At 39.3% G+C, this 17,766-nt stretch overlaps 1 protein-coding gene across 1 annotated transcript in view; it reads left to right on the forward strand.

The window, feature by feature from the left end:
- LOC144074794 (transmembrane protein 132C) overlaps positions 1-17,766 on the forward strand; it is a 103,797-nt gene that overhangs the window by 5,690 nt on the left and 80,341 nt on the right. Inside the window, exon 2 of the mRNA XM_077601393.1 lies at positions 13,128-14,016. Within this exon, the coding sequence (XP_077457519.1) occupies positions 13,128-14,016 (889 nt within the window). The remainder of the gene's footprint in view (positions 1-13,127; positions 14,017-17,766) is intronic.

Below are 17,766 nucleotides of genomic sequence, written 5' to 3' on the forward strand. Positions count from 1 at the left end.
AGGAAGTGAGGACTTGGATGTGTGCTGGGCTGTCGCATTGTATCAGGGCCACTGCACTGGACGCTAATGCATTAGAGTCAATGAAGTGACAGGTACATATTGTCAAGGCCCATTGACTTATTTGCGGACTTGCTGATTGATTGCAGCGAGCGCGTTGAAATGCGACTTGTGGGCGTATTTGTCATTCAAAGTGACCTCTTGCAGCAGATTTTGGTTATTTCATGATTCGAATATAGCAAATAGGCTCAGTGGTGGAGTGGTTAGATCAGGGGTGTCAAACTCGGGTTGGTTCGCGGGCCGCATTAACGTCAACTCCATTTCATGTGGGCCGGACCATTTTAGATCTAATATTTAGATTTTGTTATTTTTAAATTGGATTAAAAGAACTGGATCAAAAGCCCTAAATAGTCTGTTTTTATAGATCTAAAGCAATGTTTATTTGAGCTTTTTTTTCTTAGTAATGGGAAATTTCTTTTAATCATGTTTTTCATTTCAAATGGAAACAAAATATATTTTTCAATGATGTTCAATATTAAAGTGGAAAATGGAAAATATCTATATATTTATTTTTAGATCTTACAAAATGCGCTTTGAACTAAAAACACAGAAGAAATAAAATTGGATTGAAAATATTGCAATGATTGATTTTAAAAAGGGGAAAATCAGGAAATGTAATGTACATCATCTATAACCATTTGAATTTGATCCTAAAACAGAAAGTCGGCACTCATGATTTACTTTCTCGGGCTGCACAAAATGAGTCGGCGGGCCAGATTTGACCCCCACTTTGAGACCTGTGGGTTAGACTGTCGGGCTCGCAGTTCTGGGGTCGAGGGTTCGATCCAAGGTGGGTCCTCACTTTGTGGAGTTTGCATGTTCTCCCTAGGCTTGCGTGGGTTTTATCCAGGTACTCTGGTTTCCTCCCACATTCCAAAAATATGCCTGCTAGGCCAATTATACGCTCAATTGTCTTTATCTATTACGGATTGGTTGTTTGGCTCCTTCTGCGCTGCCATTGGTTGGCCAACAATTCAGGGTGTCCTTCACCTGGTCAGCTGGGATAGGCTCCGGCACCCCACATGATCTTTGTGGGGATAAGCGGTTCAAAAAATGAATGAATGAATGAACGATACAATGTAGAGAAAGGGTTGGGGGTGTCGGCTTCACAGTTCTGGGCTCGAAGGTTCGATGCCCAAATGGGGGCATGTTCACCTTGGGTTTGCGTGGGTTTTGTGAGGATAAGCAGTATGGAAAATTATTGAATAAATACAGAAAATGTCTCCTATCACGTCATTTTCGGGGCTTTTAAAACGTACTCATTTATAGCAAGCAATAACTGATTAACCACCATTGGCGGCCAGAGACGTCCTATTTATTTTGACTGGATGGCTGCCCATCCTCCAACATAATGATTTTTACTCACCTTGTCAGCCTCAAATGCTTTTTTTTTTACAAGCTGTACAGATCATTTGACCAAAAGGTTGATCTAAAAAGAAACCGTAAAATAATTCTCTAGCCCACTGAGCAATTTTGGATTCATATTGCTGTCTCTTTTCATGCTGAAACTTCTCATTCTTAGAGCAAGCGGAATAGTGAAACGAAGGACTTGTAATAAGATATTTAGCCACTATGGCAGCTTCTGAAATTCAGACTGATGTAATCCACTCCTAAAGCGTAATTGCAAATTTTATTTAGTAAGACTAATTTAGCCGTAAAGAGTGAAGGAACTGAAGCGTTTTTGTCATCTTAGACTGCCCGCATGCTTGACTTCTTTAACAAATTATATTTTCCACAGCCTCTCTCGGATTAACGCAAGGATGATGTATATTACTTTGACAGAGGGGTAACACTGTTAAGTAGGCACGATTCTTTTAGAAATAGCAATAGCAATGACAGGGAGAAGAGAAATGAAAAAAAAACACATAGAAAATGGCTAATCTTGTCACTGGATGTCCTTTTTTTTCTTGCTTATGAGAGCCAGAGCGGTTTATTTTAAAACTTTTTAATCTGACCCGTCAGAAGGACTGCTAAAATTCTCTATGAAGTTGTAGTGTACGCTACAAATATCACAAACTTGAGTTTAGTTTCCCGAGTTTAGGGAACGTTTTTATGGGTTAACAACCGAGGTGACCAAGTTTTCTCATTCAGAAAACAGATTTCGGCCTAAGCAGACAAATTCAAAGCATCATCACATTTCTGAATTTTTGACTTCTGTGACCTTTGACCCTCTCTCTTCTGATCATGTTACCCACCCTGCAAATTTCAGTTAAACTGGAAAATTCGTTACCAAGTTATCGCAAAATTCATTTTCTAAGTTCTGTGACCTTTGACCCAAAATGTAATCATCTTTGCCAATTACAAACATTTAATAATAGTCCCCTTCATTTAAATTTGAGTTATCTTGAACACAAACATGCACAAAAATTGTGGATAGTACTTAACGCTTGCCTCCCGTGGATTTCCCCCTAGTGGTGGAGGTAAAAATTGTGACTTGTGATTCTTTTTTAAAAATTCTGGCGTTTATTTTTATGAATCAAAATGATTTACACATTCTGGATCTCCCCATATTAAAGATTTTCTCAATTTTTAAGCGGTAACAATTTCCACCCGTGTTGCCTTCTTTAAAACTCTACGTTAATATTTTGTTTAGTCAATAATAATCAGACATAGGCTTTGTCATCATCATTGACTCGACAAAAGCCTAATTGTCATCATACCCAGCTGTGTATGACGAAATTCGTAGTGCTTCTCCACAAAGTGCGCTTTCTCGGCAAAGGCCCAAATAAGTGATAATTTCAGACTCGTTGGCACTCTGCCGTCATGGATACATCACATCACCCCCTGAGCGCAACCAAATCCCGGCGACTGCAAAAAGTTTGCCTCCCAGATGCCAACAAAGAATAAAATGGATCACTTACCTCTCACTCTTCTCACTTACCTTCAGTCTGTGTCCGGACGTTTGGTCGCCGCACTTTTGGTCGCCGGACATTTGGTCGCGGACGTTTGGTCGCCCGGACCCAAACAACCGGCGACCAAACGTCCGGCGGCCAAAAGTCCGGCGACAAAACAAGGTAAAACAACACGGTCTACGCATCAATACAAGCCAACAATGGCCATGAGCAGTTTCACTGAGCCGACGTGTGAGTGTATAAGAGTTTGTATGTACATGCGTTGTCCCTTTAAGAAGCTACGTCAGTCAGGGTCTTAACAAGTTCTCCAACAAAACACAATAAAAGTACGGGAAATTTGGAGCTTTTCTTTAGCCTAATAATTAATAGGGCATTAAGTATGACTAAATAATAATTCGCAGTTTGTATTTAGGGAATTTGAGCACCAATTTTAAATGGTAATTATCAATAACCTTACGGGCGACCAAACGTCCGGCGACCAAAAGTCCGGCGACCAAACGGCCGAGTACCTCTTCAGTCAGCCAGCAGGAGGCAGATCACCGCCCAATGTCCTTCATGTTACCTCACCCCGAAGTTATTACACAGAAGGGATTGTGTGTCGTGCTACCGTAAGTTCAGAGTCCTGATGGCTGTGGGAAAAAACTGTCCTTAAGCCTATTTGTCCGTACTTTGTGAGACCTGTAGCGTCTGCCAGAAGGCAGCAGCTGGAACAGGTTATGACCAGGGTGGTATGGGTCCCCGACAATGTTCCTGGCTCTGCTGAGGTAACGAGGGCTGGCAATATCTTCCAGTGAGGGCAGAGAGCAGCCGGCGATCTTCTGGGCAGTGTTAATCACTCTCTGCATGGCCTTTTTGTCTGCTGCCGTGCTTCCAGCGTACCACACTGTAATGCAGTATGCCAGGATGCTTTCCACAGTGGCTATATAGAAGGTTACCAGAAGCTTAGTGTCCAAGTTGTTCTTCCTGAGTACCCTGAGGAATTGGACTCGTTTCTGGGCCTTCTTCACTACTGCCGTGGTGTTTGTAGACCAGGAGAGCTTATCCGTGACGTGGACCCCCAGGAATTTAAAGGACTGGACCCTGTCTACTCAGCCAAATCTTATTACACTCACAAAAAAACCAATGAGGTGATCGAATGAATTTCTAGGCTATCAACCTCTCATAAATGAACAGAATTGTTTCAACTCTGCATTTTAAGATGATTGAATTAACGCTACTCTTCCACCATTGATGAAATACATTGGAAAAAAAACACGGTATTCTGGCAACACGGTTGTCTTTTTATAGCACATTTTACAGCTAATTCATGAAGAAGCTAAACAGCCTGACATATTTTACACCAAAAAGTACTTTAACCCGGGCTGAACGATTCCACTGGCGCTATAAAAACGATGATAAGGGATAGACGATGACATGCTGTCAAAGCGTAATATTTACTATTTCCTAAAGCAAAGAAATGATAGAGAGAATGCAATATGTGGAGACGTACATATCTCAGGGCTGTCAGAAATTAAACAAGTTTTCCCCCTAAAATATATATTGCATTCTTTCAGTTGTGGATTTGCATACATTAGAGAAATGACTGATGATCTTGTGGATTTTCCCACAGCGTGTACTTTAAAAAGAAAAATGACTCGCCCCAAGTGTTTTATCACCATGATATGAGTAAGTCAGGTGTTTTGTTCAATAGGGATAATTTAAAATGGGTAGATGACACCCCCCACATCTCTTATTTTCACAGCGTGAGATACATTTGGACTCATCATAGTATTGATAATAACTCCCTCCCTGCTTGTTTTTCAATCTCACGTTAGTTTTCCCGGAAGGGGGAAAAAATTGCGTGATCTTTTTAGTTATGCCTGCTGAGAATTCGAACCATATTGCAGATTATCTTACACAGCATCTCTCAAATAATGCATTTCATTTTAAAGTTCTCGCCAACCCATTAAAAATGTTTCCTTTTCTTCGGCGATAAAGAATCTTGTTGTTTTCTAGGAGTGCTATTGACAGCTTACGCTGTATTAAGATGTTGTCGTTCGGCAAATGAAAGCTCAACTTGGCAGCTGGATGGGAAACCCGTGGGGGGAAAAAAACGGGTATCCCGCATTGCAGTCTGGAGACATGTTTTTACTAGTTCTGTAGAAGCTCTCCACTTTTCTCCCTGATTTAATCTCAATAAGAAGCACTTATCTCCCGTTGCTTTAATATCTTCACATCTTTTGCCAACAGAATTAAAATACATATTTTAGCAAGTTAGTAACTGCTGTCTAAGACTTTACGGCGACATTATTTCGGGCGAACTTTGTACACTACACACACCAAATAGACAATACTTAAGAGGACTCCAAGACCAGGTCATGTCAATTTATTTGAATCGCCTAACACACAGGTGTCAAAGTGGCGACCCGCGGGCCAAATATGGCCCGCCGCATCATTTTGTGCGGCCCGAGTAAGTAAATCATGAGTGCCAACTTTCTGTTTTAGGATCAAATTCAAATGAAGATTATAGATGTATATTATATTTCCTGATTTTGCCCTTTTTAAATCAATGATTGCAATTTTTTATCCATTTTTTCTTTTGGTGTTTTTAGGTCAAAAAGCATTTTGTAAAATCTAAAAATAAAAACATAAAAATATTTTCAGTTTTCCACTTTAATATTGAATATAGTTAAAAAAATTGTTTCCATTTGAAATGAAAAACAAATGATTATTAGATGTTTTCCCTTACTAAGAAAAAAAGTTCAAATAAACAGTTTTCTATCTATAAAAAAAACTGAATATTTAGGGCAGTTCTTATAATCCAATTAAAAAAAATCTAAAAATTATATCTAAAATGCTCCGGCCCAAATGAAATCGAGTTGATGTTATTGACACCCTTGGCCTAACATGAATGACCAGTCACAGCCGCTCATTAAAATATATTTTATCTTGAACAGACTTACCGCAACTATGCTTCAATTCGGCGCCCTTTGTTGGTCTCAGCTGCCCTCCAACCAAACTCAGTGATCATTTTGACTTGGTCAGTTCTATAGTATATCAACACGGTCTTAAAAAACCTCTATCAGTCCATCTCTAAAATATAACCCTCTAACTTCGGGTGAAACCGGCCAATCTGTCAACATTACTGCACCTTCGCAGTCACACACTCACTCATGTGCACTTCATACAATAAATATATCTGGCAGCGCACTGTGAGGAAGCCGCGGTTTGAGATTTTGACATATCGCTGCTCCAACGTCCACCCTGCTCAGCGGGTCCTGGCTCCAAATCCGAGTCCCCATCGGAACCGTTTTTTGGGGGCCCAAACTAGAAAAGTCCTGCATCTCTTCTGCAACTATGAAAAATAAAAGCTTGCGTATTTCTTCTACAACTATGAAAAATAAATGCTGAGGAATTTCATTTTCCATCCTCTGGCCTTCAGACTTCAGCTGCCTTAGTGGACTGATTCTTATAAAATAGAAACTAGACAACATCATTCCAAACAAACACAAAAAATGTATATACAAATATCCAGATGACACACTGACCTGAATTGATGTAATCTTCTTACATAATCTTATCCACCGAGTAATTCCAGTGTATTCTTGGACCCTAACTCAATGCGATTGGTCCCCATACACTTCCTTCTTACAGCTCTCTCATCATTGAAGTGCACTCCCAACAAGGCCAGATAACTACGCCTCTTTATTCATCCTGATTTACAATATGTCGTGCAATGGAAAGCCGTTCAAGAGAAAGCGGAGATTAATTCCGACCAACGGTTTACGTTTTAGAGTGCCGTCTAACCCCAGGAATACTGATTGGCACACAGATATTTGCTTGTCTCGACCATGCAGGCCAAATACTTTCACCCCCGTTGGCCCATGGCCACATGCACGGGATGGCTCAAAGGATATGTTGTTCTCTGGAAGCTCCGGGTTTTTTTCCGCCTCTGACTCGGCCGTCCACTGTTGTGATAACACAGTTCCAGACATATCAAGGCACCTGGAGGCCGTTCACGGAAAATCTTAACTGAGCGGATCAACCACAAACAGAGGGGCAATTTCCAGGGTCCTCCTTTTTTCATCCAGGTTCCCCACAAAAATAGGCCAGTAGCTCAGTCTTGCAGTATTTACCCTTCATGGGTCGATACTCTTTAATCCTAGAGATGATGTTTTCTCTCATGAACTCAAAATAGCTCTTCTTCCTCCCCGGAGAAACCAATGGGCCATTACTCTTTATTAACTCTTAGCATCTTAAATGTGGCTATCCATTAAGGAGCACTACAACTAAAAAGATCCCCTCAAATTCCCGTGGTGGACCGCCGATATCCACTCGAACACACGTTTAAGATGAATGTTAATCAGTAGCAATAAGCGCGTATTTAATTCCGCTCATGTCAAAGATTTGGCAGCACGTTCTCCTTTCAAAACTTCTCGTTAGCGCGTCGCCGTGCCCCTCGATATCTTGTACTTATCATCCAGGGGAAGTCCGCGGACTCGTATCTGCCTGAATGATTCTTTTTCTATGGAGGATGGCAAGGGCTAATTCCTATACTGTGTCATGTATTGATTTTTTTCCATCTCCTCTTTTCTCGAATTTCTCGGTTACTCAAAAGCATAAATCATCCCCAAATGATGCCTAAAGGAAATATTGTATTTATTATTCTTGAGGGAGAGTCAGAAATTCAATAGGCTTTATTAATTGAACAGGGTGAGAAATATGATGCGGGTGATTCAAAGGGACGAGAGAACTTTTACTCATTCTTCATGTTTAAAACTGTCTTATGGCTGTCATGAGGAATTTGGCGGAGTTGTTTGTTGGGTAACTACAGTTAAACTATGTGGAAAAAACTTTATTTTTTGACCATCATTGGAAACTGAAGTAATTGTATTGGATGTTCCAGATTTTACTGTATTAGTTTATGTCAATTCAGTCAAAAAACATCTAATGACGACAACAATTTGTATATTTCGCACTTGTGCTGTTTTTGGCAGTCGCATGTTTTTCATTTTAGCATTTTGGAGGAAAACACTTATTAGTCCTAATCATATATTAGAGTTAGAGTTAGTACTTTAGTCAACGGATACTAAAAAGTTTGCTTATGTAAATTAGAGTTATAGTTAGTTTTTTTAGTCAAAAGTTTGCCTATGTATGAAAAGGTTTGTTTAAAAAAAAGTTTAATAACAATATAGAATGACGAGTACATGTTTTAGACTCTTAAAACATGGGTTAAACCAAGGGTGTCAAACTCAGGTTGGTTCACGGGCCTCATTAACGTCAACTCAATTTCATGTGGGCCGGACCATTTTAGATATAATATTTAGATTTTTTTTTTTTTATCGGATTAAAAGAACTGGATCAAAAGCCCTAAATATTCATTTTTTTATAGATCCAAAACAATGTTTATTTTAGCTTTTTTCTTAGTAAGGGAAAACGTCTTTTAATCATTTGTTTCTCATTTCAAAAGGAAACTAAATATTTTTAAATTATGTTCAATGAAGTGAAAAACCGAAAATATTTTATATATTTACTTTTTAAATGTTCCAAAATGCTTTTTGAACTAAAACCACAAAAAGAAAAAAAAATGGATTAAAAATTGCAATTATTGATTTAAAAAGGGAAAAAATCAGGAAATATAATATACTACATCTACAATCTTCATTTGAATTTGATCCTAAACCAGAAAGTCGGCACTCATGATTTACTTTCTCGGGCCGCACAAAATGATGCGGCGGGCCATATCTGGCCCCCGGGCCAGCACTTTGACACCTGTGGGTTAAACCAAATGTAGCCTAATAAGATAGAATAAATATTGTTCTTCTCGTAACTGAACTAAGTGACATTTTCAACTTGATAATCCTTTTTATTTGTCATTATTTATACTAGTTTGATTAATGTTTACGTACATAGGTTCTAAAATCAATCTTAATTGGTGTTTCTTGATCACAACCATGTCGCGACTGATTGTGTATAATTTTTCCTCCATGTTTGTACAGTGTTAAATAATGTTTCAGAGATGGTAAAATCCGATATATTAACATTAAATAAGTCGCAGGCCCAGGGAAAGTAGAAAAAACCCCATGACTCATAGTCCGTAAAATACGACAAAAAATAACCATACAAAGTAACTTCACTTTGCACCATGAAGCAATCATGTTTACTTTCTTGCCGATTTCTGTTTATTGGCTGAGCCTTTCCTCTTCTAAGTCTTGTGACATGTTTGATGAAGCAGAAAGTGACCAAGCAGTCACTCCGGCAAGCTATTCCGCTGTGTATATTATTCTAGAAATGGGAAGGAGGAACATGGCCTTTTCTTTCCCCGGCGTCTGTCTTAGTTGGATGTTGGTCTACTCTGCTTTTTTGCTCCAGCAGTCCCATTTCAGCTGGACATGACCTCATGTCATTCCCCAGAGCTGGCCTAAGTAAGTCTATATGATGCTCGGTAGCAATCACTCATCTGATACATTCCTCCTCTCCCTCTAAATAACCCTTAACTCAATATCTTTGCTGGCCTAATGTTTTCTCTTTCCAGGCGAATGGTTTAGGTGCCTTGGTTTTAGTTGGAATTAAATTCAACTACTTGCACTTCTAAGGGATTGATTATCCTATTTTCTCTTGGGTCTTACGCAGATACCGCCGCAAGTTAAGGACCGAATTATTTTCAATGTGGTCAGCAAATGGGGTTTTTTCTAAATACTTTTTTTTATATGAAGACAAAGAGAATGTGATAAGCAGATACTGTACTAACATTAGATTTTCTTTCCCAGCTCAGCATTATGCCGGCTATTATTTTACAATTAAATGACATCAGCGATGTTAATTGAATTATGCATGTTGTAAATTCCAATTTGAATGCTGAGTAAGATTTTTTTTTCATTTGTCTGGTTGTTTCTATTCTCATAGCATTATTATTTCATCGCGTCTTTGTTTAACACATATGAATAGCAAATTTTAAAATGTATAATTCATACAACTGTTTCCTGAACTATGGCTATTAAAGTTGCACTTTTATATTGTGATCTCCAGATTTCTTTATTTTGAACAAGTAAATGGATATCATTTTAAGGGCCTCGAGATACGAGCTTAATGCGTTCCGAGACTGAGCTCGTATGTTGATTTTCTCGTAACTCAAACGAATGTTTCCCATAGAAATGAACTAAAAACAAATTAATTCGTTCCAACCCTTTTTGCATGGCAACGCACTCGTAACATAACATAAACAAATTTAAATGAACTTGGATTACGATGCAGACAAACTCAAAAATAAGTTTAATCTAACCTAACACTAAACTTAATTCTAATTTTGTTTGCCATTTTGATACCTTTCTTCTCCCGGGTTGGCTCTATTTGCCCCGCCTCCACCCTGACTTTCAGACGCAACCTATCGAGGGTTATTTGCTTTTGTCTTCCCTTCAAAATATTCCCAAAATGATGCACACAAATGTCCTCACAATAGGATAACGCACGACCACTTGCCAACCAGAAGTAGTATATACGCCATTAGCACTGACTAACGGGAAGAAAAAAAAAACACTGAAAAAATGCAACGCTCCGCCCAGTGCTCGCAGAGATATTACAAAGAGGGAGTTGCGACCTGTGTGCGGTCGATTGGTCGCCGGTCTTTTGGTCGCCGGTCTTTTGGTCGCCGTCTTTTGGTCGCCGTCTTTTGGTCGCCATCTTTTGGTCGCCGTCTTTTGGTCGCCGGTCTTTTGGTCGCCCCGACCGCGACAACGGGCGACCAAAAGACCGGCGACCAAAAGACCGACGACAAAACAAGGTAAAACAAGACGGTCTACGCATCAATAAAAGCCAACAATGGCCATGAGCAGTTTCACTGAGCCGACGTGTGGGTGTATAAGAGTTTGTATGTACATGCGTTGTCCCTTTAAGAAGCTATGTCAGTCAGGGTCTTAACAAGTTCTCCAACAAAAAACAATAAAAGTCCGGGAAATTTGGAGCTTTTCTTTAGCCTAATAATTACTAGGGCATTAAGTATGACTAAATAGTCATTCGCAGTTTGTATTTAGGGAATTTGAGCAACGATTTAAATGGTAATTATCAATAACCTTCTGGGCGACCAAAAGACCGGTGACCAAAAGATCGGCGACCAATCGACCGTGTACCGTTGCGACCACAGAGACATTACACAAGGGAGTTGCAGGGAGAAAGACAGTGGCCATGATGTTTTTATGAGCAGCCTCTCGCGTCCGCTGTATGCTCGCATATCAAAATTTGTATCGTATCTCAAGATAAATATCTGCTCAAAATGTATGTCGAGGTACCACTGTATATAATTATTACCACCCGCCGTTACTGCAACAGTTTAACTAAGATATTGTTGTCTTGAATACGAGTCCGATTCATTCCTAGCAAACGCTCCTCTATTTACCAATATACAATAATTTGAAATAATTTACAGCCTGATTCATCTTATCTTGATCATTTTTTTCCATGCTGGCATCATTACTGTCAGATTATTACCACAGTGGTCCCACAGTGTTGAAAAAAAAATAGTCTAGCTCATTGAGAATTTCATCACTGTTGCAATAATGATTTTTTTGATCACATGCTGAAAAGTAGATATTCTGCTTAACGTAGATGAAATGCTTTGAAAAGTCATTTCATTTTGATTTAAAAATCAAACTCACTCGCCATTGGTGGTGGCTATAAAATGTTCCTGCAATTAATGTTCCACAACAGACTCGAAGTAGGCATACACTAAAATCCATGCCTGTTGTTTTGCATCCTTAGAATAAAGTGGGAGAAAAACACAATTGTAAACATGAATTACAGGCAGCCAGGTCCTGATACCAGAGGCTTTTTACTCTATTTTTCTTTGACTGGAAAACTCAGACGTGAGTTCAGCCATGTTGTTACCTTGGGACTCTGACACAAGTCTTTGTTCCTGTCTGGCTTTGCGCTCGCACATTTGTTACAATAATGTTATAACGTCTACAACAATGTATCTTGTCAACAAACACCTCTCACCTGCTACTTGTTGGCGCCTCCGTGTTTGCAACCTGGTTTTGCACTCAAAGGCGGTATGAATCTGATCCAAAGGGGGTGATGCTTCAAGTCAAATCATTTCTCCGTTTTGGTTTAAGGTCCTTAGCCGCTGTAGTTCGTCACATGCTAAAAAAAGAAATTAAAAAAATGCGGGTTTGGTCAGTGCAAATAAATCATGTAGTGGATTATATTGGAACGGTCTGCTTCGAGAATATAATCACAGATCAGATGGGATTTGTGAAGGTCAAAATTTATTTGGCCTTTTCTCATGTATGTTGTGATGGTTTGTTGATTAGGATGTCCTGGTAAATAATAAGGTCAATATTTAAATTGAACTCGAAATGAAATAGCGATTTTTTTTTGTTTTTAAACATGATTTTTAAATATCTTAAATTCATTCCTTTTCCATACCGCGTATCCTGGCAAGGGTTGTGGGGGTGGGGACCAATACCCTTATTTTAAACCAGTAAAACTAGTGCAAAATTGAGAGTATCCAGTAAAAAAAAACGAATCATTTTTTTTTGTATTACACTAAGCCCTGCGGGTACGTCCTCAAGAAGTATACAAATATTACAGTATGCTCTTTTTATCATTAGTTTCTAAAGAGAAGTAATCCCACTCAGCGGATATGTTTGCCTCGTAGCTTGATTGTCAGCAGCTGAAAAGCACCATGGTACTAAAAACACGCGTGCCTAATGGATCGGATCTGATCTTGTGACCAAATCCGATGTTGTCTGAAGCTACAATGTAGGGACACTAATAAAATATACAATCTCTCCATTATGTTTAGCCAGGGAAAAGCTGTACATTAAAAATCCGACTTTAAACAATTTGAACGTGGCAAAGAAGTACCTGAAAATCATAGCATTAATCCTTTGTACTTTCATTTACTGGTACTTTTTGAATATGTGTCCCATTACCATTAGTCCCCAAACTCCATTTAAATGTTTGCCATGAATAGTTAAAATTGATAAACCCATTAACGTTTCAACTTCCCAATTTGACTCTTATGTTGAATCTAACATGGAAATGTAACGGATGGGGAAACCCAAAACAAAACAGGAGCCCTTATCAGCTATCAAATGCCAAATCTAATCCCAACATCAATATTATCCACTGTACGGTCTTGAAAGTTTTCCGATTGCTTTGGTGATCATCCAAGGCCGATTTGCTTTGCACTTCTGCAAAGTTTAGCACCCCTTGACTTAACCATTCCCTTCTTTCTCGCAGTGGCCGACAGCCGAGTCGTCGAAGGGTTGCAGCGCTATACCACCATTCCTACATATCTTCCCGTCACTTACCAGCTACTCAACACCGATTTAGCGTTCTTTCTAAAAGAGAGCAACCAAGACTTGATGAGGAACTCTAGCCTGATGTCACGCACCGAGTCTTTCTTTATCTACCAGTCCCGGAGATTGCCCTCAGTCAACTCCAGCTACGGACCCCTGTCCGTGGAGCAACCGGTCCCCTTGGAACTCCTCCAGAACCCAGGATCTTTTCCAGCCTCTTCGCTTTTCACAGTTCATTGGAAGGTTCAGACTTTTATCATGAACACCAAGATTAATCTGGCCAAACCCAAAGTTCAGGTTCTGTTTTACATCGCGGGCAGGGACTGGGACGACTACAGCGCCATTGACAAGCTCCCCTGTGTGCACATGTTTGCATTTCACGAGACCCAAGAGGTGCACGGCACCTGCCAGCTCAAGGGGGAGCTGGGGATTTGCGTGGCTGAGCTGGAGCCCTTGGCCAGCTGGTTCAGTCCACCGAGCGTGGTGCCGGGACGCCAAAGGAGTCTGGAGGCATCGGAGGGTACCCCAGTGGAACTTTACTACATCCTGCAATCCACGGAGAGAGGGGAATGCCATTCAGACGAGGCCAAGAAGGAAAATTTCCTCCGCTCCAGTCAGGAAGGAATGTTCGGTTCCTATACTTCGACGCCTCTGAGAAGGATCGGCGGTGTGAGGCTCTACCCAAATCCCATTCCGCTTCAATTGGCTGAACACAGGCTAGATCGCAACTTTATGGTTTTGGTGCCTGCCACACCAGTGAGTCAGAGAGAAACCGTCTCAGCCTATGTCACCGTGTCAGCCTATTCTTCCGTGGAGATGTTCACTCTCAGGTAAGAATGAACATTTTATTTTTTCAAAACTGGTCCTGTTCTATTGCTTAGACGCGGAAATAAGAATCTTGAGTGTACTTGTAGACTGAGCAATTGTACTGTCCCACGTGGGCTTTGGATTTTCTCCCATTGTGGTTGGTCAGTGTTTTATTTATTACAAGATATCAATTGCAAGAAGTATGTAATATTCAGGGAGAAAAATTTATATGAATCTAACGAGATTAAAATTGAACTATTACAAGGTTAAAATCAAAATATGGTGAATGTTAAATTATAGATTATACTTTTACAAGATTCAAATTGTGAAACAGTCATTGTTGCTTATTTTTTCTAACGTTTGGTTTCTAGGGCATCAACTTTTAGCGACATAAAGTCTGTGAGCACATTTTTGGCGTAATATTTAATATTTTGTGTAAGATTTAAGTAATATAAATTATAGATTATACTATTACAAGATTACAATTGTGAAACAGTCATTTTGTTGCTTATTTTTCTCATGTTTGGTTTCTAGGACATCAATTTTTGGCGACATAAAGTCTGTGAGCACATTTTTTTGGCGTAATATTTAATGTTTTGTGTAAGATTTAAGTAATATTTTGAGAAAAGTCATAAAATTATGCGATTAAAAACGTTACATTACTTATTTTTGCATCAGTTGAAACGGAAGTTGTTCGGGGTCTGCAAACATTAGCTAAGTCAGTGTGAAAATTTTTGGAGGTTTTTGTGATTCTTGCTGATAAAACTTTGATGAGAATGTCTATTGTTAATATAGGTGACATAGTTTTAAATGAAAAGATTTTCAGATCGTGTCCCTTAAGATTTATTCAATGCAAAAAGTGTGCCGTAGCTCAGAAACGGTTGGGAAAAACTGAGCTACAAGCAGTTTTTTTTTGGCAAAGACAAAAGAAAAACAATAACAAAATACATATTTACACAAACGCTATGCACATAGCGGTGCTATCGTGATAGCTAGTAACCTGTATTGTGAAAATCACCTCTTAGTGTTGATAAGTTGACTCTTAACTACCAAATTTCTAAACCTGGCATCAACAATCTCATTTACTTTTCCCTAGCTGATCTGAATCATGCGTGAACTTTCTCCGACGCGTATTAGTCATGCAGAAAAATGAAACCACTATGCGGGGGTTACCAGAATCGAATCTGGAAAGGGAGGAAAATGATGTCACCAAGTTCAAGACTAGGTTTATATCGATCCCAGCATAAGAAATAACTTTCTAAAATTGTTACAGTATATTACCAAAGTACGGTACCCTTTTCTGTCAATTTTACATTTTTCCCATTTTCCTTAAAGTTCTGGCAACCACAGCTGTCAGAATGTTGTCATAAATTTGACAGGGATTCTATTTATTCTTCAGCTAACAAAGGTTAATATTATTCTATCCTCCATCAAACAAAGAACAAGCGTAAAAAGGAAGCTCAGTGACAAAATAAAAACAAAAATAATTGCTTGTACGATGTGTAGGCATTCAAAAGATAGTGTTTTCTATATCTTTTATGTTATTGAATTTCGAGAAATCAAATGCTAATTGGTTACAGAAAACACATTATCGTCATTTAATGAGTTTCTACAACATCTCTGATTATTTGCATAATTGCTTTAAAAACATTTTTGGGGGGGATTGTGTTTTCAAACCTTGAACGTGCCTTATTTTGTAAAAGAAATGACATCCCCCACCTCATTATTTTGTGCTGCTATACCTAAAATACAATCATTCAAGCTTAGTTTATTTTATATTTTTTTGCTGTAACTTCCGCATAACCAAGTTGATGTTGCTTCTTATCTTTTCAATTAAATGCTAACTCCAAAGCGGAATAGAAACTAGTCAGGTTTACGTCCTGGAGATGGCTTCATGGGGGGTAATTGCGGGCAACACAGGAGTCAGGATTATCTGGCTAATTAACATGTGATGGAAATGAGGATGTCATTAATTAAAATTCATGTCCATTAGTGTAATGACTGAAGCCGATTTTAATCACATCGGTTCAGAACAATTTATAACCCATAGGAGATGCAGCTGTGAGGGGTCAGGCCAATTTGATTCCCCACCTAGGGATAAACAAGATTAGGGTTTCTACTTTGGCAAAAAGGAAAAAAAAACGTAGACTTGCGGTATGATTTGAGAGCGAGGCTTTTTTATCCGTCTTTTGTGTCGCCGAGAAAGCCAAGTGGAAACTGCCGTTGGCTTTTAATTTGAGGAAATGTAGAAAAGACTCGTTAGCTAGACATTCTTTCAACGTGTAAGCAGCTAACGATGACTCACTTTTAAAAGCGGTGTACTCACAAAATGTTGCGTTTGGATAAAGGTTAACTCGGAGTGGGAAAATTATTATTCAATCTGTCAAATGAGCAGGCGGGCCACTGAGGGAATGCCTGGAGTGTTTTTTTATTTGGCAGCGTACAACGTAGCGGGCACAGGTCGGCCGTCTGAGACTGACAGATACGCGGTGGCCAGTGTGGGCTTAGGTGATAAGGCTGTCCGTGGATCTGTGTTCGTTAGGAAAGCTAATCACCGGAGCGTGGAGACTTTGATCTCGGCATTCACAACATCATTATCGCCTGTGTACTACACGGCTCGGTGACAGCCGTTGTTAAGACGGGCAGTCCTGGATTCTGGAGCCAATCAGTCAGCCCTTCCTCGATCGTGGGTTTGACACGTTCAAAATAAGAACTGATAAAAAATAACTCTGTTGTTTCTGTGTAGAAGGCTACTTCATTTAGTCAAATGTTGATTTTGATGTTTTGTGAGGGTGGTTCTATTGGTTTTGGTACAAATTGTTTATTCATTCATTTTCTGCTTGTCGTCACAGGGGTTGTGGGGGGTGCTGGAACCTATTCCAGCTAATTACCAGGCTGGGGACACCCTGAATCGGTGGTCAGCCAATCGTAGTGCACAAAGAAATGGACAACTATTCATTCACGCTAGGGGCAATTTAGAGTGTTTAACCGTCTAGCCTAGCAAGCATTTTTAGGGATGTGGGAGGAAAACAGTGCCCAGAGAAAACCCACAAGAACATGCAAACTCCATACAGACAGGACCCACCTGCGATCGAACCCTCGACCCCGGAACCGTGAGGCAGACACGCTAACCACTCTGCTACCGGAACAAATTATCAAAAGAATGATATTAGATTTTTCAAATAACTTGAGGATGGACATCTATCGTTGTTAAGGACAGCCTGACGTAATCCTTAAAATCAATATTTTTAAACCCAATCTTTTTTTACCTGATTGCGAATCTTGAAAATAAAATAATAATTTTTAAAAAAGAAAGCCAAAACATGGTCTACTTTAGAGTATTATACAGTCTTCCCTTGATTATCACGAGTTCACTTCTTTACGATTTTTTTTCCTTTTTTTTTTTTTTTAAATGTCTTCTTTTTTTGAATTCATAAGAATGTGAAAATTAACGATGAAACTCGCAAGCGGAAGCCACGTATATTAATTAGGGATGACCCTACTTTGCAATTTTTCGATTATCGCGATCATGTCTGGTCTACATTAACCGCGATATTTGAGGGATTACTGTATTATGTGTTGTGTGTATGTATTACATTAAGTTGTAATGTCTTGAATGAATTAAAAGAGCTTCTTAAAGCAGCAAATTATGCAGTAATGTAAAAAAATTAAATAGAAGAAAAGTCACTAAAAAGCACTTTGGACATTGAGGCCATTTAGTATTGCACGTAACGTGGAAATCATTAGCATAATTCGTTTTTTCTGGTGTCGGT

This window comes from Stigmatopora argus, chromosome 5, assembly GCF_051989625.1.
Source record: "Stigmatopora argus isolate UIUO_Sarg chromosome 5, RoL_Sarg_1.0, whole genome shotgun sequence".
Classification (NCBI taxonomy): Eukaryota; Metazoa; Chordata; class Actinopteri; order Syngnathiformes; family Syngnathidae; genus Stigmatopora; species Stigmatopora argus.